The 16,171-nt window shown below is 60.0% G+C and overlaps 2 protein-coding genes across 5 annotated transcripts in view; one reads left to right on the top strand and one right to left on the bottom strand.

The window, feature by feature from the left end:
* The window catches only part of SETX (senataxin), a 109,918-nt gene extending 102,316 nt beyond the window's left edge, over positions 1-7,602 (top strand). Inside the window, exons 27-28 of the mRNA XM_055541474.1 lie at positions 1,754-1,923; positions 7,180-7,602. Of these exons, the coding sequence (XP_055397449.1) occupies positions 1,754-1,894 (141 nt within the window). The 3' untranslated portion in view covers positions 1,895-1,923; positions 7,180-7,602. The remainder of the gene's footprint in view (positions 1-1,753; positions 1,924-7,179) is intronic.
* Positions 1,905-16,171, bottom strand: part of NTNG2 (netrin G2) — a 71,598-nt gene continuing 57,331 nt past the window's right edge. For 2 of the 4 annotated variants that reach the window (XM_055541476.1, XM_055541477.1), the window contains exons 6-9: positions 13,370-13,396; positions 5,573-5,740; positions 3,596-3,730; positions 1,905-2,978 (exon numbers count right to left, since the gene is read on the bottom strand). In XM_055541476.1, coding sequence (XP_055397451.1) covers positions 2,743-2,978; positions 3,596-3,730; positions 5,573-5,740; positions 13,370-13,396 — 566 coding nt within the window. In that variant the 3' untranslated portion in view covers positions 1,905-2,742. Of the gene's footprint in view, positions 2,979-3,595; positions 3,731-5,572; positions 5,741-7,161; positions 7,264-8,975; positions 9,051-11,448; positions 12,401-13,369; positions 13,397-16,171 lie in introns of those variants that run through there. The other 2 variants (XM_055541479.1, XM_055541478.1) reach the window with 2 other exon arrangements.

Here is a 16,171-nt window from a genome sequence, read left to right as displayed (position 1 = left end):
CCAAGATTCTGTGTGTGTATTTAGGGGCGAGTGATTGTGCTTCCTATGTTAACATCACGAGGAGGAGGAGGACGAGAAGCCACTGCTTACAAATTGCAGCCAGCAGCCGGTGTTTACCTAGAGGCGGATTTGCTCAGCCTGCTCCCCCTTCTCCTTCGTCCCCCCCAAGCCCCCACCCCCACCCCCTGCTCATCTGAAGGTGGAGGCCGGTCCTGTGCTGGAAAGAGGGTCTTGAGGCAGTGAGGCCCTGAACTCCCGGGCCTAAAGCCGCTGTGACCTGTTGTCTTCCTCATGGGCAGCGTTATGACGTGGGGGCCGTGGCTGGAGCATTTTAGTGTCTCTGCCTCAGTGGGCCTGGGGACCCAGATGCTGAGTGGGAAAGGCCAATAACTTAGGAGCCGGTAAGTCCGCTTGTGACAAAAAACCCAAAGACCAGTGTTTTTGATCACATCAAGGTTTATTTTTTCTCACACATTTAAGTGAAGAGGTGAGCAACCAGGGCTGGCGTCACCCAGCTCCGCTAGGTTCTCAGAAAACCAATCTCCACCTTCTGGGCTCCACCATCCTGAAGGGGTGGCTCCCCAAACCATGCTGACTGAGTATCAGGGTGAGGGGGCCAGAGAGACAAGCAGGGGCCCCAAACTTGGCCAACTGAGGCTTGGTGTGGAGTGAAGGCAAACAAAGGCTTTGAAGACTTTCCGGAGGCCGCGCCCATTACCCTTGCTTGTAGCCCATTGGCCAGGGCTGGGTCACGTGAGCACGCTAGGCAGCCAGGTGCCCCAGGGATGTTTTCTTTTAGCCACTGAGCTAGTGAGCTTGTCGCTAAGAAGGTGAGGATGGTAAGGGAGAGGGGGCATGGGGACCTGACAGAAGGCACTTTGGGGTTGGGAGCTGAGACAGATCGGGAGGCCAGAAGGGCCTGGTGTTTGGCCCTGAGAGGCCCTAAACACATTTTATATCACTTGTGGCCGTGCTGTAATCTCTTGTCATCTGCAAGGCCAAGTTTCGTTAGACTCTGTCTGAGCCTTGCTCTGGGGACTTGCAGGAGGAATGAACACAGTTTTATGTTAAACGTCCCAGACTGGAAAGATCGGCTGCAGCCAGAGGGTAGCTGCAGGTGCTGGGGGGGGGTGGGGTGGGGGTGGGGAGGCTGTAGGAACAGCAAGGAACCAGAACCTGATCCATGTTCTGGGAATCTTCCGAGGCAGCTGGGAAGTAAGCAGGTGGCCAGGGAAAGCCAGACCTTGAGAGACAGCAGGGAAGTCCAACTCCCAAGGACCAGAAAGAGACCCATGGGCACCTCAGAAGCACAGGGCTAAGCTGATGGACCCCTTTCTTCCGAGCTTCCTTTCACAATTCCCAGGCTGTCCCTGGTCCCCTTGGCTGTCCCCTTACTGATGCTCGGGAGGGAAAGAGGAAGACGAAAGGGGAGGATGGTGGGTTGTGGGTCTTTGCCATTCCGCCTCCATCAGCCTGTGCCCACCTTGGAATCTGGCCACCAGGGGGCGCCGGAAGGCCGCGGCCCCAGCTTCAGACACGGCCTGAGGCTGAGGGTCCGGCGGGCCTGATAGAAATCCCCCTCCGATACCGGTTTATAAATAGAATCATCGGCGTCCAGCCCTGTTCCGCGCTCTGCCAGTCCTTTCCCTGGGACTTCTCAGCAAATCCTTGTCTACCATGTGCTTTTAAATTTGAGGTCAGCCAAGGAAAAGTGCCAACATACTTTGGATTTTTTTTTTTTTTTTTTTTTTAGGGAAAGGAGGGAGACAACCTCCCAAGATTGGGGAACATTGGAGGTCACTGCAGGGCCAGGCCTGGCCACGTAGTGAGACAGCGCTGCTGGCCACACCTGCCCGTTATTCACAGAGGGGCCTGGGGAAGAGACGGGCCTTAAGAGTGAAACCGTTTCTTTAAGGCTTTTCTGTGAGTACCCCTTTCACCTCCACACTTGCTGGGTAAAAAAAAAGAGCAGAAAGAACACAGGCCCTGGAGGCAGCAGTGAGCAGATTCTTTACTGTCAGATTATACACCATCAACCACCCACCATGGTGACCAACGTCCCCGCCCGGGGCCCTCCTTCATAGGGGCAGTTAATACAAACAAAAATAGTTCTCTACAAAAGGAAGTGTCCGGCCCTCCCAACCCTCCGTCCTGACTCCCTGCCCCCAGACAGTGAGCTCCTTGGTCCCCAGACCTCTGGAAAGGCCTGGGGTCTGGTGGGCTGCAAAGGAAAACCAAGAATAGAAAAGAGAATCGTCAGCGACTAGAGTTGTAGGCAACTGGACTTTGGGTCCGCTGGCTGGTGGTGAGCCAGGCACAGGCGTTGGGTGTGTCTGCAACAGTCGTGTGTGTGGCAGGAGGCAGAATCTGAGGGTGTGGGGTGAGCAGCGTTTCTCCCCACCCTCTGTCTCACTGCCGGCAAAAAAAAAAAAAAAAAAAGGAAAGGGGCGGTGGGTAATATAAAAGAAAAACTAAGACCAAAATCGCAGGCCGCTGGGGCCAGGACCCCACAGCATCCCCCGCTGCCGTGCAGGGGCGGGGGCAGGTGCCACTGGGGTAGTGGGGACGGGGCGGGAGGACTCTGCTGAGTAGCACCTGGGAGCAGCTCAGGCCGCACCCTTCTCACCGCCAGGCCTCGGACGCCGGCCCCCGGGGGCCCCCTGGCTCTCCGGGCGAGGGGCGCAGGGCGCGACAGGGCGCGCGGACTGGCCCCCACCCTGCCCGGGGTGCCCTCCGCGGGGCTCAGCAGTCCAGGCGGGCAGCCAGCCCCAGCAGCAGCAGGCAGCCGAGCAGGGTGGCGGGGCGCGGGGCAGCCCCCGGCGCGCGGTCGCAGTCCAGGCCGCCCTCGTCGTCGGCGGGGTCGCAGCGGGGCTGCTCGCAGCGCGCGCCGGTGTAGCCACGCGGGCAGGCGCAGCGCTGGTTCTGCACGCAGGTGCCCCCGTTCTGGCACAGCAGCTGGTCGTCGTCGCACACGTTGGCTGCGGGGCGGAGGGGCGGTTAAGGCGGGCGGCGGTCAGGTCCACCCCGAACCCACCAGCACCACCACTGGCGCTGGAGCTTCTGCGACTGGGATGTGCCGGTCCAAGTACCTGGAGCGCCCTTCCACCCTCTTCCGGTGGCTAACATCGGGTCTCCGCCGGCCCGTCACTTCTTCGGACAGCCTCCCTTCCTCCCCGAAAGCCCCCGCCTCCTGCCAGCTCCAACCAACTCCCAGCTCCTCTTTTGCTTCCAACTCCCTTCCTGGTACCTACTCCACCAACAGTCGCATCAAGCCCCGCCCATCATCCAGACCCCGCCTTTGATGTCAGGCCCCGCCCACCTACTGACCCCGCTCTGCAGCGTCAGGCCCCACCCACCTACTGGCCCGGCAGCATCAGCCCCACCCACCTACAGGCCCCGGGACCATCAGGCCCCGCCCACCCAAGGGCCCCGCCCGGCAACATCAGGCCCCACCCACCTACTGGCCCGGCAGCATCAGCCCCACCCACCTACAGGCCCCGGCAGCATCAGGCCCCGCCCACCCACTGGCCCCGCCCGGCAGCATCAGGCCCCACCCCAGGCCCCACAGCCCAGGGTCCTCCCGGCGCGCACTCACGGTAGCAGCCCTGGCGCCAGTAGTGCGTGGGGAGGCAGTCGTCGCACTTGGGCCCCGCCGCACCCTCGCGGCACTCGCAGAAGCCGGTCTCGTTGCACCGGTCGTGCACGGAGCCGATCTGGTTGCAGTTACACTCTGGACCGACAGTCGCACGGCGAGTGATCAGGGTGACTTGTGGGCGCTGTCCGCACGGACCCACCCCGCCAGACCCCGCCACCCTCCCCGTCGGATCTCCGCATCCGCGGCTGGACGGTGGGGTGAGGGCTGCCTGGGGTGTCCAGATCGCGAGAGAAGACGGCATTTCCTCCCATCCAGGCAGCCCCTTCCCCTCTTTCTGGCCCTGGCGCTATGTGGCCTGGGCCAGCCCTTTCCGCTCTCTGGGCCCGTCTCCCCGCTTCTGTAACTGAGGCGGGCGCTGATCCACCCCAGCTTCAAAGAGCGGTGACTGACAGGTGGGCGGGGCCTCATCGGGGCCACTGACATCTGACCTGCGGGCTGTGCTGTGTGTGGGGACCGGAAGGTGTAGCAGGGATCCACAGCTCTCCTCCAGGGCCTCCAGCCTCACCCTACCCCTTCCCAGTCGGTTTCCTGGGGCCTCTGCCCCCTGGAGGAGGCAAACGCCTCCCCTCTGGGTGGGTGTCCTTGCTGGGCCGGGGGTGGAGGCAGCAGGCAAAGAAAAAGGAGGTGCTGGGGGGTGGGGAGGACCGCCTCTAATCGGATCCAGAGGCCCCTCCCTGTCCCCCGCGGCTGGCCAGTGTGACATGGGCTGTACGGTTCCCTTGGGATCACTTGAGAATTGATGAAATTATCTGAAGGCTGCTGCCATAATTCAGACTGACAGCTGCAGCTTTGCACAGCCTGGGCCAGCCTGCTGGGCGGGGCATGGACAGGGGGTTCCCAAGGGCGCTGGGCATCCCAGGGCTGAGAACTGGCCTCTACAGAAGACAGCGTTCCAGTCTAGTGGGTGCTGGTTGCAGGCCATGGGGCCCACCTTTGGGATTGGCCTGCCCCTGGCTGGGCCCAGGGCCCCTTGTAGATTTATTTCCTTCTTTACCACAAAAGCCAGGCCTGGCGCAGAGGGTAAAGAAAGCAGACTATTTGCTCACTGGGGGGTGGAGGGCTTATAAAGCACAAGAGAAAATTCATTTGAAGAAAAGCATCAGTCCCCCCAGAAGGATTGAACAACCCTTGATCTGATTCACTTCCCACTTTACAAACAGGCCCAGAGAGGGGAAGAGAATTGCTGAAAGGCACACAGCTTGGCTTGGGAAGATCTCCCTGGAGGATGAAATGGCAACCCACTCAAATATTCTTGCCTGGGAAATCCCATGGACAGAGGAGCCTGGTGGGCTACAATCAATGGGGTCGCACGAGTCGAGCACGATTTAGCGACTAAACCACCACCACCACCACACAGCCAGGCAAGCCCTAGACCCTGTCTTTGGCTCGAACGTGTGGTTCTGAAACTCCAGTGCCTGCGGGGAGAACCACATGGGGAGCTTATCAATAGAGCAGATTCTGGAGGCTTCTGTCCTTAGAAACACCCAGCCAGAGTGGGCCCTGGAGTTGGAATTTTTCCGGATCAACCCTGAATATTTATTGGAAGGACTGATGCTGAAGCTGAAGCTCCAATACTTTGGCCACCTGATGTGAAGAACTGATTTACTGGAAAAGACCCTGACGCTGGGAAAGATTGAGGACAGGAGGAGAAGCGGGTGACAGAGGATGAGATGGTTGGATGGCATCGCCAACTCAGTGGACGTGAGTTTGAGCAAACCCCAGGGGTTAGTGAAGGACAGAAAAGCCTGGTGGCTGCAGTCCATGGGGTTGCAGAGAGTCGGACACGACTGAGCGACTGAACAACAATGACCACCACCAGCCTCCCCACGGGGTTCCAATGCAGGGGCCTCCAGACGCCATCTAACGCCTCTCTGGCGCCCTGCGCCCCGTGCCCCCCACGTGCCAGCGAGGGCTCACCGATGCACACGTTCTCGTCGTCCAGCTCTGCGGAGCCGTTTCGGTAGTAGCCCAGACGGCAGTGCTGGCAGTGCTGGCCCCGCGTGTTGTGCTTGCAGCTGACGCAGGTCACCACGTTCAGGAAGTCGATGTAGCTGCAGCGGTTGGAGTGGCCGTAGCACTCGCAGTCTGGGCCGGCCGAGCATGAGAAACACCAAGGGTCAGAGAGCAAACAGAGACGGTGCCTTCCTGCGACCCCTCCCCCAGGGAGTCAGGGAAACTGAGGCAGGGGCGGCGGGTGCCTGGCACAGGAAGGTGCCCCAGGCCTCCAACACTCCTGTGCCATTTGGGGAGGGATGGTCCTGCTAGCTTTGAACCAGAATGAGAACCAGCGTGGGCCCGGCCCACAAATTCCCACCTGGCCCTGAGGGCAGGGCACCAGGGAGCACCCGCTGAAGCTCTGGCTGGGTACCGGGGTGAAGCGCTCTCTGGAGGGATGCTGGGGTGATTAGAAATGATCCATGCAGGGAGGATGGGTCATGCCATCGGGTGGTGAGCTCAGGGAGGGTGGTGCCTGGGTACATGGCGCTCACCACAGTATCCCAGTGATTCAGTGAAGGGCAGATGCATGCATGTATGCCAGAGGTGGGAAGGACCAGGAACTTCCTCCCCGTGCTGCTTTGGAAGATGGTTCGAGGAAACCCCCACCTGCAGGACCCTTTCTTATTAGCCTGGGCTGTTCTGCAGATGTGCTTGGCAGCAGAGCGCCTGCTCTTGCAGGACCCCGACAGCAAGTGCTGCCTTAAGCTTTGTGCCCTGAGATTCTCGCCTTGACCTCCAAGGCCAGCCCTGGCCCAGCTTCTGACTCTCACTGGAGGCACCTGTGACCCCCAAAGGCGAGGCCCCCAGGGATTGGAGGTGACTCCCATGACGTCATCAAGGGGGGCGGAGTTTGGTGAGGAGGGTCACCTTCCCTGCCACAGATGGGGGCCATCCCTTGGTGTCCCCTCCTAAGAGGTTCAGCATTCCCGTGAACAAGGAAGGATGCCCTCTGTGAGACACCATCTGTGTATCCCTAGAGGAGCCACACTTCGCTTTGTGATGGGAGAAGGGAGGACTGACCAGGTGTCAGGGTCAAGGACGTGGGAGACCTCGAAGAAAAGAGCCTCTGAGCTGTGCCCGGGAGGAGCTTGGTGGCTTTCCCACCCCATGGCCTCCTGTCCCCGTCACCTTGTCCCTCCAGGGACAGTGAGAAGGTGAGACATCCTCCAGGTGTCCCAAGGAGTACTCTCGGTGACCCCATGTCCCCGATCTTGCTTCCACCAAGATGAGCCCCTGGGCCACACCTCCCAGGGGAGCCAGGACAGGCTATTTCTGGCAGCTGCTCTGCCTGCCCTGTGCCTGCCCACTGTACTTCTGACTCATGCCTGCCCCCAGCTCCCTCGGGGAGGGAGCACCGGAGGGGAGACAGGCTCCACTTCACCTTGACCCAGCTATTCTGGGAGGGTTTTCTGAGCCGGGCATCACTGGTCCTCGTTCAGCACTTTTTTTTGGAAGTAGGGGGAGAAATGCTGGAGGAGGGCTAATCCACCCCACGGCCTTCCTCTTACCTTCGAATTCTTCAACAGGCATCACCTGAGGAGATTTGGGCCTGAGCTGGAAAAGTTTGGAGGCCTTGGCAGGGGCGGGGGCACCAGCAGCAGTGCCCGCAGCTTGGAGAGATGAGAAACAAGCCCTTTCATCAGCCGTGGTCCAGCTGCCCAGGGCGGGCGGTCTTTGCCCAGATAAAGCCCAGTGGAGGCTCCCAAGGTGCCCTGGGCGAGCTCCGGAGCAGCTTTGTCACCTGCTCAGATTTGAGACGACACAGCACAGCCAGCAGCGCGCGGAACCCGGCGTGCCCCTGATTCCCCCCCCTCGGAGACCATCTACCATCAGTTCAGCTGGATGAATCCTCCCACATTATTCTCTGACATCTCTCATGCTATGCTAAAGACTTTGCTGAAGCTGGATGATTTGTTGAATAGTTGAAAAACACCACTTTGGACACCATGAACTATTGCTCCTCTCCAGGCTTCTGTGAGGGTCAAGTCCAGAGTGTGAACCTAGATGCAAGATTTGGGCCTCTCCCTTCCTTTCCCAGTGGTTCAGTGGTGAAGAACCGCCTGCCAATCTAGGAGAAGCAAGAGATGCAGGTTCGATTTCTGGGTCGGGAAGATCCCCTGGAGGAGGAAATGGCAACCCACTCCAGTATTCTTGCCTGGAGAATCCCAGGGACAGAGGAGCCTGGCGGGCTACAGTCCATGAAGTCGCTCATACATGACTGAGCGACTGAGCATTTCCTTTCTGAAGCAAGCTCCCTGCTCCAGGCAGAGTCCTTTGCCTTCCACTGGCAGGAGCCATCTAGCCACGAGCACAGACTGCCCAGAACCCCAGCCCTTTATTTGTGGGGGAGCATGCCACGGTCCCCTCGGCTTCTCCCTGGGAGGCCGCGGTGCCCCAATCGGTCCAGGGCCAGGATGTGATTGCTCCAGCGGGCTCCCCATCGCCGGGGAGGACGCCCGCGGACTCAGATGTCTCCGCAGACCCTCCCCAGTTGTGATTCTGCCTCCGGAACCACTCACCAGCAGGGGGCGCTCAAAGCCCTGCTCACCATTCACAGCCGGTGAGAGGGGAACTGGAGGTGCGGGTGGGGTTGCCGCCCGAGCCTGGGATCAGGTCCTACCGACCAGGGAACGGTAAGCTGGGACCAGGGACAGTGTCCCATCTTGGAGACTCAGGAAGACCCTGTGTGCTTCCTGGGTGTGTCCACTATAAGTACAGATGAGTCCTCGAGCCCACACGAGTTTCTTCCCAACGCAATGGGAGAATGAGGCTCTGGGCTTGGTCTCAGCGCGACCCCCCGAGCCCTCCCCAGGTCCCGCTTGGTGAAGCCACTGCTCCCTGGCATCCCACCGCCAAGCTTTTGCTGCAGCTGGTCCTGCCACCCAGAAGGCTACCTTCCCCCTTCCCCTAGAAGTGACTTCATGGACTGTAGCCCCACCAGGCTCCTCTGTCCATGGGGTTCTCCAGGCGAGAATACTGGAGTGGTTGCCATGCCCTCCTCCAGGGGATCTTCTCGACCCAGGAGCCAAGCCCCTGCAGGAAGCCCTCTCTGACTTTTGAGCCCCAGGGCATTACTGTTCTCAGGACAGGGTCTCCACTGGGCTTGGGAGCTCTCCGGGGTTAAGGTGAGGGTTAGAGTGCAGGACTGAAAGGGGTCGGGTGTGGTGAGGTCACGCTGGCTAAGTAGGTGGGGTTGGGGGTGCAGAGTAGAGCTCCAAGGCCCCTCCCCTCCACCCTCGGGGGCCCCCTGCCACCCGGGGTTCCAGCCACGTGGCCCTGATCCCTCCTCTGCAGAGTCTCAGGAGCACCCTCCCCCCCATACCTTCTGCACTGGAGGACACCTGGGACCAAGGGGCGCTCGCCCAGAGCGGGGCAGCGGTGGATGGCCTGCTCCACTCTTGGGGGAGAGAAGAGGAGAAACCAAGTCACGCGAGGGGCTGGGGCTGTCCCGGGGACCTCCTGAGGCATCACCCCCTGCAGGCCCCTTATAGAAGCAGCACTCTAAAGAAGCGGCTCTGTCTACACCAGCCAAGTGGAACTGGGTTCAAATCTATAGGAGAGGCAGCATCTATGCTAAGGCAGCCTGTTGAAGGGCGCAGGGATGCCGGATGACAGGGACCCCTGCCTGAGAATCTGCATACTTTGGACAGCCCTTTCTTCAGAGGGACTCCTCATTCTTGGAGCTCCCTCCCTGCGTGGCCTCTGTTCTGAATGAAGGCTGGAGTTAGACAGAGTCCTGTATTGGGGCCCAGACCTTTCTGCACTAAGGTCTCTGGCCGATGGCTGTAAAGGGAGTGTGTGTGTTCTGGCCAAGACACCAAACATGCCCAGAGGGTCCTTGAAGGCTTCCAGTCCAACCCCGATCTGGCCACCGGAGCATCCTCCCTGAGCCCTAGATTGGGCCCATCTTCACCAGGGACCCCAATATGAGTTAGCCCCCAAGTGCCACACTGCCTGTCTCCAGGACTAACTGGACCCACAGTAGGCAATGTGGGCAGGGCTGGCAAGACGAGAAATGGAAGAATCACTCTGTGCTGAATTTCAAAGGACAAACCCAGAGGGACAAGGGGAGAAATCGGATATTTTCCGCTTCTTAAAGGGATTACGCATGATGCCAGTTGGTGGAGAAAGAGAAAGAAAATCTACCAGCTAAAAAGTGCGGGGGATGTTCCAGCTGGGAGCTGGGAGCCTCTGGATGTGAAATTGACATTTATGGGATGTTCAATGAGAAGAGGACTCAGGACTCAAATTGGCAAGGGCTTAATTAGGGCTGCGATAAACCCACCCTGAAGGCATGGTGCTTTGCAGTCTCGCTCCTGCCATCCCCCGAAGCCACGCTGGGGACAGGGTTAGTGGTCTTGAACAGCCTCTCTGCTGGCAGCCCTCACCCTCAGGACAGCTTGACATGGGCAGCAGGGAGAGACATGTGGGCCAGCGGTCCACAGGCCCAGCTGGACTCGGGCCAAAGAGCCCAAAGCACCTGTTGGGAGGCACCTGGAGAGAATCAGGACCTTTCTGGTGGCCTGGGGGTGGGAAAAACTGGACTTTCCAGGGATGCGCTCAGGTGTTCCGGAAGAGCCTTCTCAGAGTGACTCGTGTTGCTTGCCAAGGCCAGATGGATGCCCGTCTGTTCCTTCAAAACTGGGGAGTTGTGCAAACCTGGCCTTAGAGGCAGCACCGCCTCACAGCTCCCCGAGGCCTCAGGACCACGGCTTTGGGCAGCTGAGCGGGCAGGAAGCATCAGAAGTCAGTGAGCCCCAAGGTCAGGGCCTGTCTTGTTTCCTTGAGCAACTACTCTTTCTTTTTAAAACAGCTTTATTGAGGGATCATTTACATACTGTAAAAACCCAGCTGCTGCTTCCTAAACCTTAACCTGGGGAGACTAGGAAAATCTCAGTCCCCATTTCTCGGGGCTGTGAACCAGGAATCCACCACAAGCTCCTGGCCCGGGAGGCACCCGGTCTCCACCCCCGACGGTGAATGTGTTATCAGTGGCGGGGGGTTGGGGAGCATCACGGGGACCCAGGCATGGGCTTCAGGTGCTGAAGAGGACTGATGACCCCTAAGACCTGGGCCGCTAGGGACTGGGCTCCCAGCCTGGCCCTGGGCTCAAGAGGCAAAGAGGACCCTGACCTTTCTGGATGTCTGCTAGTCCAGCCTGGAGGGAGGGGTGCCTCCCTCTTACCATCAGAGTCCTGGGGACCCTCACGATTCATACATTCCCTCGCCCAGGCTCACAGCCCTGACTCTGACACTCTCCTTAGTTCCCAGCTTTGCAGCTGGCACCCCGTGTCCCGCATCAGAAGCAGCTCCAAAAATGGAGGCCAGGTTCCTCGATGTGTGTGCGTGTGTGTGTGTGTATGTGTGCGTGCGTGTGTCTGTCTGGCCTCCCACCCAGACAGATCACCGCCTGCAGGCAGACATGGCACCCACCACGACTATTTTTGGTCCGGTCTGCCCATCACAGACTCAACAACAACAAAAAAGTGCGGAGTCTCAGGAGGCTGGCCCAACTTACGTCTGGAGCCTGGACTCCCAGTGACCCGTGTCCTCCACCCAGAGAGATTCCTGGGCCAGGAGGCCAGCCTGAAATCCTCGGATCTCACAGCGGGCCCCTTCCCCCGCCCCACCCAGGCAAATGCCTCCCGTGGAGAAGGGAGGGGGACAGAAAGAAAAGACATGTGGTGTCTGCCTCTGGTCCCGTGGAGGAGCCAGGTGCGGGCACTTTCCTGCAGCTAGGAGAGGGTTGAGCCCCATCCCCCACAATAAGCTGAGGCCAGAGAGTCAGGGACCCCTTCCCGCTGACAGAGGGGTTTCTGGGTCCTTGAGCATGAGAGAGAGGAAGGGTCATGGCACTGCCCCAGGAGTAAGGAGACCCCCCACTCTGCCAGCTCCTCACTGCAGAGGGGGTGGGACAGGGTGGGGGCACACAGTTGGGCACCCTGCCCCAGAAGGTGGAACCAGGGACCTTGGCCACATCTCCCTGTCACCCTTAGGGGAGGACGAGTCCTGTCAAGTCCTGGCACTCCCGGAAGGCAGGATCTGGCGGGACTGCCCCGGGGAGACCAGAGGGCCACCCCAGCAGCCCAAGCCTGCCACACACCCCTGGCTTGGCCCTGCCCCCGCACTCTGCACCCCCAAAGGCCCAGCAGTCCACAGTCTAAAAGCCCAGCTCAGAGGTTGTGCAGCTCAAGGTGGCAATCCCCTCTGCCCTGCTGATCTGAGGAGTCTGTTTGCTCAGCTAACCCTGCCCTGTCCATCTCCTAGGGGTCAGCCGCTGGGAGCAGGGGCAGGGCTGGGGGGCTGGCATGGCTGTGGGGGCGGGGCCTGGGCTGGCTCCCTGGGATCTCTGGGCGACGCTGAGCAGTGCCTATGGAGGGGGGTCCAGGGGCTTGCCGCAAGCCCTGGGCGCCCTGGCTGGACCCCAGCGACAGGAAGTCCGGACTGCCTGGAGGTCTCCAGGCATCATGCTCCCGTGACTCTGGATCCGGCATCCTCTGCTCTAAAAGCCAAGCCCCTGCCCTCCCCAGAGCTGATACCCCCACATCGCAGAGAGGGGCAGGGACTCGGGGCAAGGAGTGGGGAAGGGCAGGGCAGCTGGGCACCCACCTGTGGGCTGTAGGGTGCTGGGGGCCCTGGGGGCCCAGGCAGTGGATGTTGGGGGGGTAGGAATGGCGGGGTCCCCCCTAACGGCCGCAGTGGCCACAGGGGCTTTAGGGATGGGCTCTTTCCGGGACCTGCTGATGCCTGGTGAGAGATGAGAAAAGCAAGAGAGGGTGCAGGTGGGGGTCAGTGGCGGGGGACCAGTGCAGACGAACAGCTTACTATCCCGCCGAGGGGCCCAGCGTCCCCTCTGAATCCAGCTTCCTCTGGCCCCTCTCTGCCCACTGGCATCCCACAGGGGTTGAGTTTGGCCCAAAAGAGCCATGGCAGGGGGTGGGGTGGCACCCCTGGTAGCCTGAGATTTGGGGTCTGCTGCTGGTTGGCTGTTTGACTCTGGCAAGTTCTCTCCTGCTGAATCTGAGAGCAGATGGCAATACCCACCTGGGGGTGCTGGCTGCAAGGACAGAATGCGATAGTACGAGGATCCTGCCTAGCTGATGCCCAGCACTGTGCATGTTTGATGATGACTTAACGATCGTCGGTCGGTCACCCCCTCCCACCCTCCCTCACCTTCCCTGTTGAATTCCTGGGACGCCCAGACCCTCCTTCAGACAGTCTCGCTGCTCCGGGGCCTGAGCTGAGCTGGACACATGGGGGTCTGGGTCACCTCCCCTAGCCTCCCTGTAGCCGAGATCCTGGTTCATCTCACCCAGACTCCACGGGTGAGCAGCTGCCATGGTGATAGCTGTGGGCTGTGCAGAGGGAGGCCAAACCCCGTGATCAGACTGGGGTGGCTTCTGCCACCAGTCAAGGAAGGTGACCCCCATTCTTGGCTGGCAGGAGTGGGAGAAGTGGGGGGTTCCCGGTGGGGGTGGGACAAGGGGATCTTTCCAAAGCAGCACCAGTCAAGAAGCTGGAGGGAAGGGCTTGTGAGACAGGAAGGAGGGAAGGAGGGGGAAGAAGCAAATGGATCGGAGGAGGGGTGGGCCTGGGGAGGGGAGGACAGGAAAGTCCCGTCTTTCCTCTCCTGTTTTTTCCAGGACGTGCAGAGAGGCTCGTGCAGTGACGGCCCCAGGCACCTTCCCCAGACGGGTGGCCCTGGCGTGTACTTACTGCCGACGGCGGAGCCCGCGGCGGCACCTGCGGAAAGAGAGGGGTCACAGCAGAGTAAGGAGGGGGTGGCAGGGCTGGGGACAGGAAATAAGGGGGGCTGGGGCACCTCACCATGCAGGGACTGGGTCGGATTCTCCACTTACACCCTCACTGGTGCCTGAGAGGGAAGGGCTGCTCTGAGCCCATTGTGCAGATGGGGAAACTGAGTCTTGGAGCTGTGACTTACCCCATCAGGGGACCTGCTGATAAGCCTCTGCTGGGGGCCTCACATGCACCCTTCTCATTTGACTTTAGACTCTCAGGTCCTCCAGTGCAAGGCAAGGAGGCGGGAGGTCATCCTCTGGGGGGTAATGGGGTGTCGGAGAACATGAGGGTCCCAGGCACAGGGAGAGACTGGTTTACTGGAGGCTCTGATGGAAGCTGCCACAGGGGGAAGCCGCTGTGCCTGCGCCCATCTGGGAAACAGGGATGCCTGCGGGGTAGACGGGAAGGTGACCACAGCGGCTGGCACGTGCTGAGGGCTTTCTGCATGTGGGCCCATGCTGAGTGCCGCCCCACCCCGGCCATTCAGTGCTCAGGGCTTCCTGGTGGCTCAGATGGTAAAGAATCTGCCTGCAATCCAGGAGATTCGATCCCTGGAAGATCCCCTGAAGAAGGGAATGGCAACCCACTCCAGGATTCTTGCCTGGGAAAATCTCATGGACAGAGGAGCCTAGTGGGGTAGCAAAAAGTCGGACACAACTGAGCATCTAATACTTTCACTTTACAATTTGGGTTTCCCTGTAAAGAATCCATCCTGCAATGCAGGAGACCTAAGTTCAATCCCTGGGCCGGGAAGACCCCCTGGAGAAGGAAATGGCTACCCGCTCCAGGATTCATTTGCCTGGAGAATTCCATGGACAGAGGAGCCTGGTGGGCTACAGTTCACAACAGCCCTAGGGCAGGCTTCTAGGGTCCTGGTTCTACAAACAAGCAAAGGCTCAGCGGGAGAGACGGCTTGTCTGAGGCCTCACAGTTCTGAGTGGCAGAGGCCTGACTCTGACCCTGACCTGGCCCTTTCTGTCTGTGTGCGTCTGTGCTCTGGGGCTGTAGGTGCCCGAGGCCACGGTCTGACCTGGGTGGGAGTCGTCAGTCTCAGGAGGAAGGAGCCGGGGCCACAGCGTCCCCTCCAGGCAGTCCTGACAAAGGATGGGGCGTGAGGAGCCCCAGGGTGGTAGCTGGGGTGTGGGCCTCTCTTGGCGACTCTGGGGGCGGGACAGTGAGGGGTGCCTGGGGGGATGCGCCGGGGGCCCCACAGGATGACCTGCAGGTAATGGTATCGGTCTGTGGGTGCCGGGGAATCTCACAGATCCTTCTAGGAGGAGAAGGGGGCCCAGAGAGGGGTTCAGTGGGGGCAGCAGAACAATTGAAGGGAGGTGAGCCTGTGAGTCAGAGGGAGGTTGGCAGCAACTCAAGAACTGGTTCTGGCAACAGAGATGGGCTGGCGTCCTCCGGGTGGGGCAGGGCTGTCGCCCAGAGCGCTGTCTGTGCCTTTGAAGGCCCATGGGGGGCTGCAACTCCAGTAAGTCACCCTTCAAAGGCCTCGCGAGTGTCCCTGGCACACACACGACATACTGTCACAGCCTCATCGCGAGGCTTCCAGCTTTGATCAGCCTCAAGTTACATAAAGCTTTCACCGCTCGGTTGTGGGGAGCCGATGGACAGGCTCCAGAGAGTGTGCCAGGAGGGGCGGGCCGAGTGGTCCCGGCAGCCCAGCCTGGCTTGGGAACTGGCTCCAGTGCTGGCGCTTAACTTGCTGCCAAACTAAGAGGGCCCTGAGGGTCGCTGGGCCTCAGTTTGCTCATCTGGAGAGTGGGACCATAATGAAAACACCATCTGAGGGTTATCAGAGGGTGGAGCAGCTGTATATAAAGTGCCTGGTGCAGCCTCCTCGACAAAGCACTGGCCGAGTGCGAGCAAGTCACTTGGTAGGGTTGGGGGACTGGCTGGGGAGAGCCCACCATGGACGAGCTTGGACCCTTATCCACAGCAGCTGGGGACTCCCTGGGACTCAATTTCAAGGAGACACCCAGGGACTGTGCTGGGGGCTGATGACGGGGACCCCTGAAGTGTGTTCATGGTGCCCATGTGTGAGGGCACACCCTGAGGATGGACTCTGGCACTGGAAGACTGAGCCAAGAGAGGAGGGGACTGTGTAGAGGGCATGGCCAGGGCCTCGGAGGATCCCTCTGTAAAATGGGACCAGGAGACCCACTTCCAGGGGCCACCCGGAGGTTCAAGGGGGGACCCCGTAGCATTTGGTGCCATGCAGTGCCTGTAAATGTCCTGTAAACACTGAGACATTTACGAGGAATGGTGCTGTTCCGCACGGTCAGCCTGGAGGGAGGGGTCCCCACCCGCTCCTCCCTGACACCCTGTGGGCCTTCTCTCCTGCCTGGGGGTCACGAAGGGGAAGGTCAGTGAGAAGGATGCTGAGTCGGCTCATCTTAGGCTGCCAGCAGGATGCACGCATGCTAGAGGGTCTTGATGCCAAGGCCTGGCACTTGGGAGTTTGGTTAAAAAGGGCGTGCCCATGTGTGCACATGTGTGTGCATGTATGTCAGTGCATGCATGCATGTTTGTATGCATAGCTTTTTGCATGTGTTCACAAATGTGTGTCAGTGGTTTGTGTGCACACCTTTGTGTATCTGTGCATGAGCTCACAAATGTATCTGTGCACACATGTGTGCATGTTTATGTGTGCACACCCGTGTGTGTGCATGCACGCAGATCTATGTGCACACGTGTGTGTGCGTGCACGTG

This window comes from Bubalus kerabau, chromosome 11 (genome assembly GCF_029407905.1).
Source record: "Bubalus kerabau isolate K-KA32 ecotype Philippines breed swamp buffalo chromosome 11, PCC_UOA_SB_1v2, whole genome shotgun sequence".
Classification (NCBI taxonomy): domain Eukaryota; kingdom Metazoa; phylum Chordata; class Mammalia; order Artiodactyla; family Bovidae; genus Bubalus; species Bubalus kerabau.
This window is presented reverse-complemented; position numbering and strand designations above follow the sequence as displayed.